The sequence below is a fragment of the Artemia franciscana genome, chromosome 13 (genome assembly GCF_032884065.1).
Source record: "Artemia franciscana chromosome 13, ASM3288406v1, whole genome shotgun sequence".
Classification (NCBI taxonomy): domain Eukaryota; kingdom Metazoa; phylum Arthropoda; class Branchiopoda; order Anostraca; family Artemiidae; genus Artemia; species Artemia franciscana.
The window spans coordinates 32516157-32536770 of record NC_088875.1 but is presented as its reverse complement, the minus strand read 5'-3'; the positions used below and the strand labels follow the sequence as shown (position 1 = coordinate 32536770).

At 37.2% G+C, this 20614-nt stretch overlaps 1 protein-coding gene across 4 annotated transcripts in view; it reads right to left on the bottom strand.

Moving 5' to 3' along the window:
- Nucleotides 1-20614, bottom strand: part of LOC136034811 (uncharacterized) — a 116769-nt gene that overhangs the window by 90720 nt on the left and 5435 nt on the right. For 3 of the 4 annotated variants that reach the window (XM_065716237.1, XM_065716238.1, XM_065716240.1), the window contains one exon: nt 14219-14386. In XM_065716237.1, coding sequence (XP_065572309.1) covers nt 14219-14386 — 168 coding nt within the window. Of the gene's footprint in view, nt 1-14218; nt 14387-18973; nt 19119-20614 lie in introns of all 4 variants that reach the window. The other variant, XM_065716239.1, reaches the window with a different exon arrangement.

Sequence of the window (20614 nt, the reverse complement as noted above, 5' to 3'; positions counted from 1 at the left end):
AATGCTGATATTAAATATGAAGTTTCATCAAGTTTAGTCTTACCTGTACCCATCAAAAGTTACGAGCCTGAAAAAATTTGCCTTATTTTATAAAATAGGGGAAACAGCCCCTAAAAGTCATATAATCTTAACAAAAATCACACCATCAGATTCAGCGTATCAGTGAACCCTAATGTAGAAGTTTCAAGCTCCTATCTACAAAAATGCGGAATTTTATATTTTTTGTCAGAAGACAAATCACGGATGCGTGTTTATTTATTTTTTTTTTCCAGTGGCGATTGTATCGACCCAGTGGTACTAGAATGTCGCAAGAGGGCTCATTCTTACGGAAATTAGAAGTTCTAGTGCCCAGTTTAAGTGACCAAAAAAATTGGAGGGCACCTAGGCCCCCTCCCGCGCTCATTTTTTCCCAAAGTCACCGGAGCAACATTTTGAGATAGCCATTTTGTTCAACATACCCGAAAACCTAACAGTTACGTCGTTCGGGTCGACTTAATCCCCCAGAGTCCCTGGGGGAGGGGCTGCAAGTTACAAACTCTGACCATTGTTTACATATGGTAATGGTTATTGGGAGGTGTACAGACATTTTCAGGGGGACTTTTTCGCGTTGTGGTGGGGGTGGATTGAGGAGGAGGGGTTTAAGTGGAGGATAATTCCTTGGAGGAATTTATCATGAGGGAAGCGAATTTCCATGAAGGGGGCGCAGGATTTTCTAGCATTATTTAAAAAAAACAATGAGAAAATAAATTAAAAAAAAGTTTTTTTCAACTGGAAGTAAGGAGCAGCATTAAACTTAAAACGAACAGAAAATATGACGCATAAAAGACATTTTGTCTCATCCACAATACCTTGCTCTTTACGTCAAAGTATTTTTAGTAATTTCAACTATTTATTCTACGGCTTTGTGATTCAGGGGTCATTCTTAAAGAATTGGAACTAAATTAAAGCTTTAGGGTAAAGATCGAAATATTGACGAGGGGGCGAACCCCCTAATATACATAATAAAAACATACAAATATAGAAGTTCGTTACGTAATTTAATTCGTAAGTTACGTATATTTATTAATAATAAAAACGTTCTTTAAAAAAATAAAAAGTTCTAGTTGCGTTTTTAATCAGCCAAAACTGGAGGGCAACAAGGCCTCTTCCCCCATCCCTTTTTTGTCAAAATCGTCCGATCAAAACTATGAAAAATCTATTTAGCCATAAAAAATTAATATGCAAATTTCGTTTTAATTATTCATGTGCGGTTAGCCAAAATGAAAAGATGCATCAATTCAAAAACGTTCAGAAATTAAATAAAAAAAAAAAAAAAAATTAACTACAAGTAAGGAACGACATTAAAACTTAAAACGAACAAAAATTATTTTGTATAAGAAAGAGATTATCCCCTCCTCAGCGCCACGCTCTTTACGCTAAAGTTTTTTATTGTTTTAAAAATTAGAGTTTCAAACAGTTCGTGGTAACAAACTGTAGCAAGGAGCGACCCGGTTCAATAGTAAACGAAAATCTAAAAAATGGAACTTTTATACTAATTGATGCATCAAAAGAATCAAGTTTTTATGCTGACTTTAGATATATAAGTTTCATTAAATTTTGTCTTTGTCATCAAAAGTTACGAGCCTGAGAAAATTTGCCTTATTTTGGAAAATAGGGGGAAACAACCCCTAAAAGTCAGAGAATTAACGAAAATCACACCATCACACTCAGCGTATCAGAGAACCCTATTTTAGAAGTTTCAAGCTCTTATCTACAAAATGTGGAACTTAGCATTTTTTGCCAGAAGACCGATCGCGGGTGCGTGTTTATTTGTTTGTTTTTTTGTTTTTTTGACCAGGGGTGATCGTATCGACCAAGTGGTCCTAGAATGTCTCAAAAGGGCTCATTTTAACGGAAATTAAAAGTTCTAGTGCCCTTTTTAAGTGATCGAAAGAAATCGGAGGGCACCTAGGCCCCCTCCCACGCTCATTTTTCCCAAAGTCAACAAATCAAAATTTTGAGACTGCCATTTTGTTCAGCATAGTTGAAAAACATAATAAGTATGTCTTTGGGGCTGACTTACTTCCCCACAGTCCCCAGGGGAGGGGCTGAAAGTTACAAACTTTCACCAGCGTTTACACACAGTAATGGTTATTTGGAAGTGTACAGATCTTTTCAGGGGTATTTTTCGGTTGGGGGGGTTGAGGGGAGTGGGCCACGTGGGAGGATCTTTCCTTGGAGGAATTTTTCATGGGAGAAGAGAAATTCCATGAAGAGGGCGCAGGATTTTCTAGCATTATTTAAAAAAAAAACAAAAAACCTCTCTAAAAAGAGGGGTTCATATTTTTCTAAATAATTCGCTCTTTACGCTAAAGTATTTTTAGTAATTTCAACTATTTATTCTACAGCCTTCGTGGTTCAGGATTCAATCTTAAAGAATTGGGACAAAATTAAAGCTTTAGTGTAAAGAGCGAGGTATTAACGAGGAGGAAAACCCCCTCATATACATAATAAAATATACGAATATAAAAGTTCGTTACGTAAGTTAATTTGTAAGTTACGTATAGTTTTTACTAAAAAAAACTTTCGTTAAAAGAAAAATTTAGTTGCCTTTTAAAGTAACCGGAAAATTGGAGGACAACTAGGCCTCCTCTCCCACCCTTTTCCTCAAAATTGTCTCGTCAAAACTAAAAGAAAGCCATTTAGCAAAAAAACTTAATGCGCAAATTTCGTTTTAATATTCATTTGCGGAGAGCCAAAATCAAACATGCATTAATTCAAAAACGTTCAGAAATTAAATAAAAAAAAACAAGCTTTTTAAATGAAAGTAAGGAGCGACATTAAAACTTAAAACAAAAAGAAACTACTCCGTGTATGAAGGGGCTGTTTCCCTCCTCAACGTCCCGCTCTTTACGCTAAAGTTATTTACTGTTTAATAAGGTAGAATTCAGAGAAAGAGTCAAACTTTAGCGTAAAGAGCGGGACCTTGAGGAGGGAAACAGTCCCTTTCATACACAGAGTAATTTCTGTTCGTTTTAAGTTTTAATGTCGCTCCTTACTTTCAGTTAAAAAAACTTTTTTTTTTATCAAACAGTTCGTGGTAACGAACTGTAGTAAGGAGCGATCCGGCTCAATAGTAACCAAAACTCTAAAAAATTTAATTTTGATATCAATAGCTACATCAAAAGAATCGCATTTTAATGCTGATTTCAAATATATAAGTTTCATCAAGTTTAGTCTTACCCATCAAAAGTTACGAGCCTGAGAAAATTTGCCTTATTTAGGAAAATAGGGGGACACACCCCCTAAAAGTCGTAGGATCTTAACGAAAATGATACCATCAGATTCAGAGTATCAGAGAACCGTACTGTAGAAGTTTCAAGATCCTATCTACAAAAATGTGGAATTTTGTATTTTTTGCCAGAAGACAAATCACGGGTGCGTGTTTATTTGTTGTTTTTTTTTTTTTTTTTCTTTTCCCCAGGGGTCATCGTATTGACCGAGTGGTCCTAGAATGTCGCAAGAGGGCTCATTCTAACGGAAATGAAAAGTTCTAGTGCCCTTTTTAAGTGACCAAAAAAATTGGAGGGCATCTAGGCCCCCTCCCACGCTCATTTTTTCCCCAAAGTCAACGGATCAAAATTTTGAGATAGCCATTTTATTCAACATAGTCGAAAACCATGATAACTATGTCTTTGGGGATGACTTACTCCCCCACAGTCCCTGGGGGAGGGGCTGCAAGTTACAAACTTCGACCAGTGTTTACATATAATAATGGTTATTGGGAAGTGTACAGACGTTTTCAGGGGGATTTTTTTGGTTTTGGGGGTAGGGTTGAGGGGAGGGGCTATGTGGGAGGATCTTCCCTTGGAGAAATATGTCATGGGGGAAGAAAAATTCAATGAAAAGGGCGCAGGGCGCAGAACGAATCTGGTCACGTTAGAAAAAAACGTAAAATTCAGAGCTTAATATACAATGCTGGGTGTTCGAAGCCTCTCTATTATGGAGTATAATTTGAAAATAACACAACTATACGAGCGATAAAACATATATACCACAACCATAACTCAACTAACAAAAGAACTGCTAAGAGATAACACAACTATACAGCGAAAACAGGTGAAAACTAACGGAAAAATAAACGAACTAAGAGGCGGAAGGGGCCCAGAGAAAAAATATAATCCTTTTTGAATTTTGAGCCTAACTTCCGCAAAGGAGTAATAATGTCAGAAGCCCCGAAATACCGAATTATTTTCTTTCAAACAGTTCGTGGTAACGAACTGTAGTAAGGAGCAACCCGGCTCAATAGTAAACGAAACTCTAAATAATAGAATTTTGATGTTAAGATATACATCAAAAGAATCGGATTTTCATGCTGATTTTAAATATATAAGTTTCATCAAATTTGGTCTTTGTCATCAAAAGTTACGAGCCTGAGAAAATTTGTCTTATTTTAGAAAATAGGGGAAACACCCCCTAAAATTCACACAATCTTAACGAAAGTCACACCATCGCATTCGGCGTATCAGAGAACCCTATGGCAAAATTTTCAAACTCCTATCTACAAAAATGTGGAATTTCGTATTTCTTGCCAGAAGACAAATCACGGTTGCGTGTTTGTTTTTTGTTTTTTTTTTTCTTTTCCCCAGGGGTCATCGTGTCGACCAAGTGATCCTAGAATGTTGCAAGAGGGCTCATTCTAACGTAAATAAAAAGTTCTAGTGTCCTTTTTAAGTGACAAAAAAATTGGAGGGCACCTAGGCCCCCTCCCACGCTAATTTTTTCTCCAAAGTCAACAGATCAAAATTTTGAGATAGCCATTTTGTTCCGCATAGTCAAAACCCATATTAACTATGTCTTTGGGAATGACTTACTCCCCCACAGTCCCTGGGGGAGGGGCTGCAAGTTACAAACCTCGATCAGTGTTTACATATAATAATGGTTCTTGGGAAGTGTACAGTCGTTTTCAGGGGATTTTTTTTGGTTTTGGGGGTGGGGTTGAGGAGAGGGGGCTATGTTGGAGGATCTTTCCCTGGAGAAATATGTCATGGGGGAACAGAAATTCAATGAAAAGGGCGCAGGATTTTCTAAAATTACTATAAAAAAAAACAATGAAAAAATAAATATGGAAAAGTTTTTTTTCCATTGAAAGCAAGGAGTAGCATTGAAACTTAAAACGAACAGAGATTATTACGCATATGAGGGGTTCTTAAAAATACTTTAGCATAAAGAGCGAGGTATTCAGGAGGAGATAAATACCTCGCTCTTTATGCTATAGTATTTTTAGTAATTTCAAATATTTATTCTACGGCCTTTCTGATTCAGGGGTCATTCTTAAAGAATCGGCACAAAACTTACGATATAGTGTAAAGAGCGAGGTATTAACGAGGGTACAAACCCCCTCATATACATAATAAAAATTTAAGAATATAAAAGTTTGTTACGTAAGTTAATTCTTAAGTTACGTATATTTTTTACTAATAAAAGAATTATAGTTGCCTTTTTGAGTAACCGAAAAATTGCATGGCAACTAGGCCTCCTTCCCCATCCCTTATTTCTCAAAATCGTCTGATCAGAACTAAGAGAAAGCCATTTAGCCAAAAAAGGAATTAAAATGTAAATTTCATTTTAATAATTTATGTGCGGAGAGCCAAAATCAAACATGCATTAATTCAAAAACTTTCAGAAATTACATAAAAAAAACTAGTTTTTCTAACTGAAAGTAAGGAGCGACATTAAAACTTAAAACGAACAGAAATTACTCCGTATATGAAATGGGTTGTCCCCTCCGCAATCCCTCGCTCTTCACGCTAAAGCTTTTAATTGTTTTAAAAAGTAGAATTGTGGCAAAGAGTCCAACTTTATTTAATCAAGGACAAGAGCCAAGTTTGATAAATACCTCGCTCTTTACGCTAAAGTATTTTTAATAATTTCAACTATTTATTCTACAGCCTTCGTGGTTCAGGTATCAATCTTAAAGAATTGGGACAAAATTAAAGCTTTAGTGTAAAGAGCGAGGTGTTAACGAGGGGCAAACCCCCTCATATATATAATAAAAATATACGAATATACAAGTTCGTTATGTAAGTTAATTTGTAAGTTACATATATTTATTACTAATAATAACGTTCGTTAAAAATTAAAAATTCTAGTTGCCTTTTAAAGTAACCGAAAAATTGGAGGGCAACTTTTTCCCACCCTTTTTCTCAAAATTGTCTGGTCAAAACTACGAGAAAGCCATTTACCAAAAAAAAACTTAATGCGCAAATTTCGTTTTAATTATTCATTTGCGGAGAGCCAAAATCAAACATGCATTAATTCAAAAACGTTCAGAAATTAAATAACAAAACAAGTTTTTTTTTTACTGAAAGTAAGGAGCGACATTAAAACTTAAAACGAACAGAAACTACTCCGTGTGTGAAAGGGGCTGTTCCTTCCTCAACGTCCCACTCTTTACGCTAAACTTATTTACTTTTTTTTACTTAACTTTTTTTTATTAACTTTAGTGCAAAGAGCAAGTGCGTTGAGAAGGGAGCAGCCCCTTTCATACACGGAGTTGTAGTTGAGAATTTTCGCAAAGAGCTAATAAAATCAAACTGAATTTCCATGAATTTGGAATAGAATATAGTTAATAATTTTTTGGTTGGGGGCATGGAGGGCAATGTATCATTACCCATGATTTTTGGAATAAAATGTCGTTAATAAGTCTTTTTCGGGATGGGAGGAGGAAGGTAGGGATATGGAGGGAGGGCCAGGAGTCAATTCCCGGGATTTATCATTAATAAATTTTAGGGATAGGGGGGATGCCGGCCCTTGGAGGAACCATAGGTCAGGTCCCATAAGTTTTAACATAGAATATTGTTCATAATTGTTTTTTTGTGGGGCGGGGGAGGTCATGGATGTTCAGGATTGAGTTGCCATAAGTTTTGGAATAAAATATCGTTGACGAGTTTTTTTTTAGGGGGGGGAGACAGGCTATGCAGAGAAGGACAGGGGCCCGCTCGCTTAAGTTTTTATGAATACAATATCGTTCATAAGTCTTTTGGAGTGGTTGTGGGGGTTTTGATTGTCTGATTTTTGAACTATTTTGAAAACCCTCGCATGAGAACCTTATACGCCCCCTGGACATAACATACAACACTTAGCCCAGGGCTCTGGGGTTTTGTGTTCACCCTGGAGTTTTTGTTAACCGATTTTGACTTATTTTAACAAAATGGCCATCTCGAAAATTCGATCAGATGGATTTGAGGTAAAGAAGGCAGGAGGGCTAGTTGCCCTTCGGTCCCTTTTGACTCTTAAAAAGGGAAATGGAACTTTCAATGTCCAGTAGAATGAGTCCCCGGCGAAGTTATACGATCATTCCTTCTATAAAAACGTATATGCATCTGGATTCGAGGGGGGAAGGGGGGCTGTGTAAGCCCCAGAGTTTTTACTATATGATCTTTGGTCTGTTTTGGACAAAATAAAAATCTCAAAATTTTGATCGGACATATTTGGGGAAAAGACGGTGAGGGGAAGGGGGTAGCTGTCATCAGATTACTTTCGACTCTCAAAAAGGGAACCAGAACTTTATATTTCTAGTCATTTGAGCCCCGTCCAAAGTTTACCTCTTCCCTCAGAACCTCATGTACCTCCGGGCATAATTTACAGTCCTTCCCCAGGCTCTGGAGGGGGATTATTTTGATCACAATTTTTTTTTTGATTTGATTGTTGGACTACTTAAGAAAATTACTATCTCAAAATGTTGATTGAATACGTTTGGGGAAAAGAGGTTGTATATGGAGGGGGGGTATATTCCCTCTGTTCACTTTTTACCATTAACAAAATAACTAAAAATTCCTATTTCCAATCAAATGAGCCCCTCTGAAGTTTATAGTACCATCACTTCCATAAAAACATTACATGCTCCGGGGCAGTGGGGGCATAGCTTACAACACTCGCCACCCGGTTCTGGGGGGGGATCTGTTATCCCTGGAGTTTATTTTATATGATTTTTGGTCAGTTTTGAACAAACTGGATATATAAATATTTTGATCGGACGATTTTGGGGAAAAGAGGGTAGGTGGGGGGGGGGGCTAGTTGCCATTGGATCACTTTTTTACTTTTAAAAAGGGAAGTAAGATGTTTGAATTTTTAATCATTGAGTCTCCTGCAAAGTTTATACGGCCAACTCTTCCATAAAACCTTACATGCCCCCGAGGCACAAGTGACAACCCTTAGTTCCCCCCGCGCTCCTGGCGGGGGAGGGTATGTTGACCCCCTGATCGGGGGAGGGTAGATACCCTCTGATCAATTTTGACTCTTAAAAAGGTAATTCAATTTTCAATCAAATGCGCTACCTTTCAACTTTATACGAACACCCCTTACATAAAAACCTTATATGCCCCAGGGCATAGCTTAAAACGCTTGCCACTGGGCTCTGGGGTGTTGTGTCAACCCGGGAGTTTTTTCTTATCTGGAGTTTAGTTCAAACATAAAACTATTTACAATAGCATGCCTATCTCAAAATTTTTACCTGAAGGTTTCGAAGAAAAGGGCGGGGGACTAGTTGACCTCTGCCCTCATTTGACTCGGAAAAAGGGAACTAGAACTTTCAATTTCTCTTCAACTGAACCCCTTCTGAAGTTTATACAAGTAGCCCTTCCATAAAAACCAAATATGTCCCCAGGGCATGACTGACAACGCCTGCCCCTGGGCCCTTGGGGCTTGTGTCAAACCCGGAATTTTTGCTATCTTATCCTTTAACTAAGATTAAATTTTTATCGTAAACATTTGGGGAACAGGGCGTGGGAGCTATTTACCCTTTGATCACTTTTGACTCCTAAGAAGGCAACTATAATTTCCGATTTCCAATCGAATGACGCCCTCCCAAGTTTAAGTGACCATCCCTTCCGTATGAAGTGTCTCTAGGGAAAAAACTGGAGCCTTATGGCCTCGAGTTTGGTGAGGGGGGGAAGCTAGTTGCCATTGGATCACTTGACTCTTAAAAAGGGAACTAGAACTTTCAATTTTAAATCATTTGAGTCCCCTCCGAAGTTTATGCGTACAGCCTTTCCGCAAAAACTTTATATGCCCCCAGGGCATCAGTTACAACCCTTCCCCGGGTTTCGGGGGGGGATATGTTGTCTCCAAAGTTGTCATCTGATAGTTAGACTATTTTTAACAAAATGGCTATCTAAAAATTTTGAACGTATGCGTATGTGCTCGTAGATCACTTTTGACGAATCTTAAAAAGGTAAATAGGAATTTCAATTTCCAATCAAATGATCGACCTCTGATGTTAATACGACCATCCCTAACATAAAAGCTTATCTGTCCCCGATGCATAATTTATAACACTTCCCCCGAGCTCTGGGGGATTGTGTTGATCCCTGAATTTTTGTTATTTGATTTTTACACTATTTTGAACAAAATGGTTATCTTAAAATTTTGATCAGATACATTTGAGGAAAAAAGTGCCTTGGGAAGGATACTTCCCCTGCGATCGCTTTTGACTCTTAAAAAGGGCACTGGAAATTCTGATTTACGACTGAATGAGCCCTCTCCGAAGTTTATACTACCATTCCTTCCATAAGAAACTTGTTTGCCCCTCAGGCGTAGTTTACAACACTTGGCCCCAGGTTCTGGTGGGCTTTGTTATCCCTGGAGTCTTTGTTATATAATCTTTGGTCTATTTTGAACAAAAAAGCTATATAAAAATTCGATCGGACGCATTTGGAGAAAAGAGGGTTAGGGGGGGGGGAGTGGCCATCTGATCACTTTTGACTCTTAAGAAGGGAATTAGAATTTTCAATTTCTGATCATTTGAGTCCTCTCCGAGGTTAATACGACCACTTCTTCCATAAGAACTTTATTCACCCCCAAGGCATAAGTTACAACCCTTCCCAAGGCTCTAGTGGGGGGGGGGGGGTATGTTAACCCTGATATTTTTGTTATCTGACCGTTGGACTATATCAAACAAACTGCCAATCTCAAAATTTTGATCGGATGAATTTGGGGAAACGAGGGTGCGTATGAGGGGGGGGGGGGATAGATGCCCTTTGATCTCTTTTGACTAGTGAAAAGGTAAATACAATTTTCATTTTCCAATCAAATAAGCCAATCTGAAGTTTATAAAAACCTCTCGTTACATAAAAACCTTATAAGACCTCGGCGCATAGCTTAAAACACTTGCCCCCGGGCTGTGGGGGTTTGTGCCGACCCCGGAGTTTTTATTATCTTATGTTTGAACTATTTTTAACAAAATGGCTATCTCAAAATTTTTATCGGATGGCTTTAGGGAAAAAGGGCGAGGGGGGGGGGTTAATTGCCCTTTGATCTCTTTCGACTCTTTAAAAGTGAACTAGAACTTTACATTTCCTGTCAAATGAGCCATCTCTAAGTTTATACGAGCATTCCTTCTGTAAGAATCGTATATGCCCCCAAGTCATAACTTACAACGCCTCCCTCCAGGTCCTGGAGGGTTGTGTCCAACTAATCTAGTTGCTAGTTGCACTAGTTGCCCTCTAACCTCTTTTAACTCTTAAGAAATGAACTAGAACTTTTAATTTCAATCAAATGAGCCCTCTCTGAAGTTTATACGAGCATCTTTTCTATAAGACACGTATATTCCCCTAGCGCATAATTTACAATGCCTGCCCCCGGGTCCTAGGGGGTTGTGTCACAACCTAGTTTTTGTTTTATGATCTTTGAACTATTTTTAACAAAATGGCTATCTCACACTTTTTATCGGATGTATTTGGGGGGAAAGGCCGTAGGGGGGGGGGGCTAGTTGCCCTACAATCACTTTTAACTCTTAAAAAGGACACTAGAACTCCCAATTTCCAATCGAATGAGCCGTTTTAGAAACTTATACGACGACCCCTTCCATATGAAGTGCATCTGGGGAAATAAATCATAAATTAATAATACAACATTGGAGCCGTATGGCATTTACTATAGGCAACGCTACAGCGGTTCCTCTCATATTTTATGAGATAATATATGCCGAGGATTTTTAAGTATAGATTCAAGATGCCCGTCTAGTTGTACCCGTGGTATCCACTATCCCTAGCCTAATACCAGGCATAGGGCCTGATTGTCGATTGCATAACATCGTCTCAAGGAGATTCTAAGTGCGAGGTTTTCTCAGGGACACTTTATCCATAGACTGCAGGGAGACAGCTTAGAAGTACTAATTACTGTAGGTTATCTCACATTAGGAGTTTAGCGTATTCCTCATTATTACTATTAGCCCCCTCCCCAAACTTGAAACACTGATGGCAACAATTCGAGCACACGTTTCTGAGGATACAGCTAATTCGGCCTATGAAACAGACGGTACTTACATATTATAGCGACCCCACTCAGGAAGTTTGACCTGATCTGGCTGCATAAAACCGGTTTGTCTATCTGCATTCGGAGACAATTAGCTTAGGCAGAGTAGGATAAACTACTGTAAAGGTATATCTTAATTGAATATTTAATATATGGAGTTGGTATCTTGGTGAAGTTAGGTATTCTAGTGCCCTTTTTAAGAGTTAAAAGTGACCGAAGGGCAACCATTCACCTTCCCACACCCGATCTCCCCTGAAGACATCCGGTAAAAATTTTGAGAAAACCGTTTTGTCCAAATAGTTCATAGGTAAAATAACTTGGGGCATAGAACACCTTAGGAAAAGTTGAACCGATTCAAAATTAACTAAAAAAAACAAGTTTTCTTAACTGAAAGTAAGGAGCGATATTAAATTTATGTCACTCCTTCCTTTCAGTTAAGAAAACTTGTTCTTTTTATTGAGTTTATGAACGTTTTTGAATTAATGCATGTTTTGATTTTGGCTCTCCGCACATAAATAATTAAAACGAAATTTGCACATTAATTTTTTGGGGATAAATGGCTTTCTCATAGTTTTAATTGGAAGATTTTGAGAAAAAAAGGAGTGGGGGAGGAGCCTAGTGGGCCTCCAATTTTTTGGTTACTTAAAAAGGCAACTAAAACTTTTAATTTTTTACGAACGTTTTAGTTAGTAAAAATATACGTAATTTATGAATTAACTTACGTAACGAACTTCTATATTCGTATGTTTTTATTACGTATATGCGGGGGTTCACCCCCGCGTCAATACCACGCTCTTTACACTAAAGCTTAAATTTTGCCCCAATTCCTTGAGAATGACCCCTAAATCACAAAGGCCGTAGAATAAATAGTTGAAATTACTAAAAATACTTTAGCGTAAAGAGCAAGGTATTACGAGGAGGTGAACCCCTCATATACGTAATAATTTCTGTTCGTTTTAAGTTTTAATTCTGAGCCTTACTTTCAGTTGAAAAAACTTTTCATGTTTATTTTTTTTATTGTTTTTGAAATAATGCTAAAAAAAATCCTGCATCCCCTTTATTGAAATTCTCTTCCACATGACAAATTCTTCCATGAAAAGATCCTCCCATGTAACCTCCCCCCTCAAATCACCCCCCCCTCCCCTAAACCAAAAAATCCCCCTGAAAACGTCTGTACACTTAACCATTGTACCCAATAACCAATAAGAAAACGTCTTGTACCCAATAACCATTACTATATGTAAACACAGGTCAAAGTTTTTAACTTGCAGCCACTCCCACGGGGACTTTGGGCGAGTAAGTCGTCACCAAAAACACAGTCATTAGGATTTTCGACTATGTTGAATAAAATGGCTATCTCAGAGTTTTGATCCAATAAATTTGGAAAAAAATGAGCGTGGGAGGGGGCCTAGGTGTCCTCCAATTTTTTTGGTCACTTAAAAAGGGCACTAGAACTTTTAATTTCCGTTAGAATGATCCCTCTTGCAACATTCTAGGACCACAGGGTCGATACAATCACCCCTGGGGTAAAAAATAGAAAAAAAATGAACACGCACCCGTGATCGGTCTTCTGGCAAAAAATACGAATATCCACATTTTTGTAAATAGGAGCTTGAAACTTCTACAGTGAGGTTCTCTGATACCCTGAATGCGATGGTGTGATTTTCAAATTTTCTCAGACTCGTAACTTTTGATGGGTATGGGTAAGACTAAACTTGATGAAACTTACATATTTAAAATAAGCTTTAAAATTTGATTCTTTTGATGTAGCTATTGGTATTAAAATTCCATATTTTAGAGTTTCAGTTACTATTGAGCCGGGTCTCTCATTACTACAGTTCGTTACCACGAACTGTTTGATGCAGTACATGCATCCAGATTATCAAAAAGCGTATCTGAAAAAGAGTGGCCGAGGGTATTAAGGGGAAACTTTTATGGCATGTCGAGGGGGATATTTGTTAAGTGCTTGTAGAACCATCCTCTCATACATCTTTTTTAGATGCCGTTCCCCCATAGACATCTAATCAAAATTTTAAAATAGCTATCAAGTTCAAAATTAGTCTAGCCTCTAGCGGTCAAATAACTATGCCTCAGGGGATGACACAACACCCACAGCCCCTAGAGCACGGAATGTATATTATGGGAGTTGCCTATTGTTCATTGTTTGTTATTGGGAAAAAGGCGCATTTCGAGATTTGGCGAACTCGATTGTAGAAGATTATTCAAAAAAAAAAATATTAGCGCTTCTGACGAATTTTGGGTTGCAAAAACTCTTTCTGCCATCTTGCGATTCTGCTAATAAACGTTATTTTAATATAGTTAATGTCATCAAAGTATTTAAAATGATAACATGATTCAAAATATTATGAAATTTAAAAAAATATTCCTTGTTCTCCTTTAATATGAGACACCAAAAAATTGGTAAATTCAAAGTAATTTGGAGTTAAAACATATGTAGTAGGCCTACGTATTGCAAAAAAAATTGTCAAGTTAAAAAAAAAGTCATTCGCAGTCTTAGCTGCTTGAATCCAGAACTAGTTATGGCAATTCTAATCCTCTTACATAGCAATCTATATGGCTTTCAAAAACTATGAAGTAAACACGGCACAGCATTCAAGCTGATAATGAAGGAATGTTTAATGATGCTTTTCATGGAATATTTCGATTACAAACGCATAAAAGTAATGACAGGTAGCAAGGGAATAAAAACGATGGTAAATCATCGTTTTTACAGACCATTGCACCATTTCCACAGTGCATCTAACTCTATGTGAAAGTTTAGGATTTTAATTTCGAAAAGGAGTTTGATTTGAAGCATCAACTAAAAGTATTTAATTTCGTTCAATAATTGTTTTTTACTACTTCTCCTTTTGTATCGTATTCTTCTAACTTGTCATAAGATAACTTAAATACAGAAGCATACCTGACAAAGAGAGGTCAATGGTGAATAAATAGCACTCAGAGCATATAAAAGCTGACGAACTTTCAGAATTGACTTTCCATTGAGCAGAGCAGTTGAACGACACGTATTCTCCACGCAGATCAGAAGAAACGTACGAAGATTTGCTATGTCTTTAGAAAGGGGCATCATCTGAAAAACTTTAGATCATTAGAAATATTCTGCTATAACCAAAAACCAGAAGATATATCATACAGTAGTTTTTTTTAAACTTTTGTTTCTTTCTCTTAACTCTACTTTTTAAAACAGTAAAAAACTTTAGCGTAAAGAGCGCGACGTTGAGGAGGAAAAGCCCCTTTCATATACGGAGTAATTTCTGTTCGTTTTAAGTTTTAATGTCGCTCCTTACTTTCATTTAAAAAAACTTGTTTTTTGTTTAATTTCTGGACGTTTTTTAATTAATGCATGTTTTGATCTTGGCTCTCCGTACATAAATAATTAAAACAAAATTTGCATATTAATGTTTTTTTGGCTAAATGGCTTTCTCATAGTTTTAATCGGAAGATTTTGAGAAAAAAGGAGACAGGGAGGAAGCCTAGTTGCCCTCAAATTTTTTGATTACTTAAAAAGGCAACTAGAACTTTTAACTTTTTTACAAACATTTGATTAGTAAAAAATATAAGTAATTTACGAATTAACTTACGTAACGAACTTCTATATTCGTATGTTTTTATTGCGTACATGAGGGAGTTCACCCCTCGTCGATACCTCGCTCTTTACACTAAAGCTTAAATTCTGTCCCAATTCTTTAAGAATGATCCTTGACTCACAAAGGCCGTAGAATAAATAGTTGAAATTACTAAAAATACTTTAGCGTAAAGAGCAAGGTATTACGAAGAGGTAAGCCCCTCATATGCGCAATAATTTCTCCTCGTTTTGAGTTTTAATGCTGCTCCTCACTTTCAGTAGAAAAAAACTTTTCATATTTATTTTTTCATTGTTTTTTTTAAATAATGCTAAAAAATCCTGCGCTCCCTTCATTGAAAGTCTCTTCCCCCGCGAGAAGTTTTCCATGGAAAAATCCACCCACGTAACCCCCCACCTCAACTCTCCCTCCCAAACCAAGAAAATACCCGTGAAAACGTCCGTATACTTCCCAGTAACCATTACTATATGTAAACACAGGTCAAAGTTTGTAACTTGCAACTCCTCCCACGGGGACTGCAGGGGAGTAAGTCGTCCCCAAAGACATAGTTATTAGGTGTTTCGACTATGGTGAATAAAATGGCTATCTCACAATTTTGATCCGGTGACTTTGGAAAAAAAAATGAGCGTGGGAGGGGGCTTGGGTGGCCTCTAATTTTTTTGGTCACTTGAAAAGGGCACTAGAACTTTTAATTTACGTTAGAATGAGCCCTCTCGCGACATTCTAGGACCACTGGTTCGATACGATCACCCCTGGGAAGAAAACAAAAAAACAAATACACGCATCCGTGATTTGTCTTCTGGCAAAAAATGCGAAATTCCACATTTTTGTAGATAGGAGCCTGAAACTTCTACAATAAGGTTCTCTAATACGGTGAATCTGATAGTGTGATTTTCGTTAAGATTGTATGACTTTTAGGGGTGTTTCCCATATTCTCTAAAATGAGGCAAATTTTCTCAGGCTCGTAACTTTTGATAGGTAAGACTAATCTTGATGAAAGTTATATTTTTAAAATCACATTAAAATGCGATTTTTTTTATGTAATTATTGGTATCAAAATTCCATTATTTAGAGTTTCGGTTACTATTGAGCCGGGTCGCTCCTTACTACAGTTCGTTACCATGAACTGTTTGGTAAATTTGGTTAATTAAAGTTTAAAAAGTTAAAACATTTAAAATGTATTTAGTTTTCAGTAAAGTGCAAATTATGTTCTGGTCTTGAGAAAGCTTGGGGTTTGTCAGCCCTGTTCGTGTTATTTTTGCTAGTTTTGAGATTGAATCGGTTATTTATTGTAGTTTTTGTTCGTTTTGGGTTCCATTTATTCACTGATGGTGATTTGTGGTAGTTTTAAGCTGGGAAGATTATTGGAATTAATTGCTGTTCATTTTTGGCTTCATGAACCTCTTTACCTTTCTTTGAAAAACCTATTTCGGAAAATAGAACCTATTTGGAAATTTTTTTTTAATCCATTTCTGTTCGTTTTTATTGACACACATTCTTTCATGGAAAAAGAAAATAATATTTTACGTCTTTTCAGTTTCTTCTATTGGATTCTATTGTTTGGCTTGTGATGTGTGCGTTGGAGGAAATTTTTCAACAATTCGAACAACATACACTCTAACAAAAATTTGAACACAAATAGCCGTGTTTAATCTAGTTATACAGTTCCTCGAGTTACTCTGAAAAATACAAACTTTAAAACTATTTAAAAAAAAAAAATCTATGCTCGCTGACAGCCTGGGTATTCTTACACTCTTTTGATTTAATTAATTTGTAAGAGTAGGGCTAATGACGAGTAAGGCAGCTGCTGTGCCTTATTTAGGCTTGGAATGTATTAGTAATAGAATACTAATCGCTCATTTTATGACTAAAAAATTCAGGGTGTCGGTTATAGTAGTACATATCCCAGTAGAACCCAATGACGGAGATACTAGTGACTCAGATGAATTTTATTTACAGATACAGGAGCAAATAGACAGGGTCCCAGGCAGAAATGTGGGTATTTTAGTTTATGTAAATTTGGTATAGGAAAGGAAAACAGTAATGGCAAGAGACTGTTGCAATTCTGTAGACATACCAATCTAATTATAAGCAATACGGTGTTTGGTCACAAAATTACTCCTAAGTTAACGTGGTATTCGTGTGTTGGTAAGACAGCAAACCTTATTGATTATGTTATGGTAAACCGAAAACTGGTAGGATCAGTACAAGATACAAGTGTGTATAGGATTGCTTTTATTAATGTTAAAACTAAAAATCACCATCTAGTAGTGCCTAGAGCTACTTTAAAGCTGGAATATCGGAAGGGTTACTACTTCCCGAGTAATTATGATGTTGGTAGACTACAGGATGAAAATTTCAGAGAAACTTTCCAGGAACAGTTGAATACTAAACTGGAGAGTTTAAAATTTGACAATGTAGAAGACGGATGGAATAATTTTAGGAAAACAATTTGTGAAGTTGCTGATGATGTCTAAGGAAAGAAAATGATGAACGCTAGGAATAGCAAAATGAATGAACTTTCAAAGGTTTTGCGAGTTCATGGTGCTAGAATAGGTTTAAAATTTAACGGTAAGAAGACCAAGTCACTTAAGCTAGGAATAAGTGAAAATGAAGAGGTTGACGTTGGGTAACCAAAAGACTGATCAGGTGGACAGCTTTTTTTTAGCTTGGTAGTATTATTAGTAAAGACAGTAGGAGCAGTGTAGATATTTGAAGTGGAATAGCCAACACTCAGAGTGGAATAAGAAGATCAGTCTTCAAACCATGATTAGAATACTGGAGGCGATAATGATGACAGTAGTCAAACATGGTTCCGAAGCAGGGGCGTTCTGAAAAGTTGATGAAGACTTACTACATATTTTCCAGAGAAATTGCGTACGGATTGTTCTGGGTACTCGGCTGACTCACGTATTTCAAGCAGTAGAATGTACAAAAAGTGCGGTTCAATCACGCTTTCTAGGGCTATAATGAGACTAAGGTTGAGATGGCTCGGGCAGTTTCTGCAGATGAAGGATGACAGATTGCCGAAGATAGTCCTTTTCGGCCAACCGTCAACGGCTAAACGTCGACGGTTAGGGTGGGAGGATGCCATAAAGAAATATTTAAGGGAAATGGGAACTTTTTGGGAGAGAGTAAAGAGGAAGGTTTTGAATAGATTGGTATAGAGGAGGAACGTGCCTAGCTGTGTTGGCTTCAAGGGGCATGGTGCTGCGACGAATTTTAATTAGTTTAGTAAGTTAATAGCAGTAGTAGTAGCATTAATAGTAGAAGCCTAGTGCATTCTGGCAGGTTGAAAATCCGCCACAGCTTAAACTTAAAGGTCTAACTTAATAATGTAAGAAGTTCTCGAGATATTGCTGTGACACCCTTTTGACAATCTACATGCTCATAGTTGGTTTTGATTTAGATCAACTTCCGCCTAAATATTTCTTAAAAGCTAAGAGTACACCTTAATGCCCTTAACATGCGTAGTAGCAATAGTTGTAGCAGCAGCAGTACCATTAGTAGCACAATGCTCATTTGGTTTACTTCAATATCCCCTTCAACACAAGCTGAAAGTTTATACTTAATACCTTAATCCGTTTGCGAAGCATTGCTCATACATCCTCTTGACAACCTGTATGGGCATAGTAGGTTTCGAGTTAGTTCAATACAGTTTCAATATTCTCCAAACTTTTCACCTTAATAACCTTAGCTTTAGTAGCAGCAGTAGTAGTATCAGTAGTAACAGTAGAATTATTAGCAGCAGCCTTAGCTAGTAGTAGTAGTAGTAGTATGAGTAGAAGAAGTAGCAGTAGGATGCAAATATTATCTTTTGGTTAGTTCAACATCCCCAACAACAAGCCCTGTAAGTTTCATTTTTACACACCAAACTATTCCAAAGATATTGCCGATACGCCCTTCTGACAACCTGCATACAGACAACGTATTCTGATTCAGTTCACCTGCCCCCCTTAATATTCCTTGAAATTTTCACCTTCATGCCCTTAGGTATACTTGTAATAGTAGTAGTATTAGCATTAGTACTAGTAGTTGTAATATTAACAGTAGCAGTAATATTAACGTATTACCTTTTGGTCAGTTGTATACCCCTCTCATCAAGTCCTGGGAGCATCAACTTAATACTATTAGCCGTTGTGATGACATTTTCGATATGTCCTTTTGATAACTTGTATATGCATATTCTTCCTGGAATTTTTATCTTATTGCTCTTACCTGAAAAATAGTTGCAATGCAAGTTGTAGTTGGAGTAGCAGTAGTAGCATTAAATTTAGTAGTTGTAGTAGTAATAATAGTAGCGCGCACATATTGCCATTTGGTCAATTGATCCTCCCCTTGAAGCATTCTCTGAAAGTTCCAACTTAATACCCAAATCCATACTCGGCATGCGCCCTTTTGACAATATACATGCACTTAGTACGTTTTGAATTAGTTCAAATTCTTTCTCAATATTCTGTCGAATTTTCACCTTTATGCGCGTAACTTTAATAGTACTAGCATCATGGTAGTATTGGTAGTAGTAGGAGCAGTAGTAGCAGTAACAGTGTTGTAATAGTAGTAGCAGTAGCATTAGTAGCAGCAATATTAAAATCTGTAATAACGGGTATATATTGATAGTATAGTATATAGTATATATAGATAGTATATGGTATAAAGTGATAGATAGTATATAGTATAAAGTGATAGATGGTATATATCACCTTTTGGCGAGTTGAATATCCCCCTAACGATGGCCCAGAATTTTCATTTTGATGCGCTAAGCCGTTCCAAAAATATTGCTGATACGCCTTTACAAGCAATGTGCTTGCACATAGTATGCTTTGATTTAGTTCAATTTTCCACTCAACATTTCCTCAGATGTTCATTCCAATATCTTCAGCCTTGGTAGCACTTGTTACAGAAGCGGTAGTTATGGTAGTTGTAGTGGTAGTAGTGGTAGAAGTAGTAGTAGTCGTGGCAGTAGTAGTAGTAGCGTGCAAGTATTGCCTTTTTGGTCAATTGATCATCTCTCATATCATTTCCTGTAAGTTCGAAATTAATATACTCAGTCATTCCTAAGATACGCCCTTTTGAGAGCCCTATTTTAACACTCCCCTCAACATTCTCTGAAAGGCTCACCTGAAATCGTCTTTTTGGAAAGTACAGGTCAAGCATGCCTACCTTTCTCAATGACATATAGTATATGTAAACAATGGAAGCATTGCCTAAATTATAGCCCTTGCTCTGAGGGCTGTAGGAAGGGGGGAGGACATCCCCAAAGAAAAAATTACTGGACCTTTGAACAATGCAGAACAAACTAGCTGTCTAAAAATTTTGGATTGGATGTTTTTTGGGAAGTAATGAACAAGGGGGAGGACTGGTTCTCCTCCAATCACTTTTGATCCTTAAAAAAGAAGCTAGAACTTCTAAATTCCAATCAAATGAGCCTCCTCCGAGGTTTATACTACCAATCATTCCATAAAAAAACTTATATGCCCCCAGGTCATACCTTGCAACCCTTGCCCCTGGGCTCTAGGGGATTAAGTCAGCCCTGAAGGCATTGTTATATAATCTTTGGACTATTTGAACAAAATAGCTATTGCAAATTTTCGACTAGATGCTTTTGTGGAAAAGAGGACGTCGACGGGGGGAGGGGTTAGTTGCTCTCCTATCACTTTTGCCTCTGGAAAGGGAACTAGAAATTTCCATTTTCAATCGAATGAGCCCCCTCT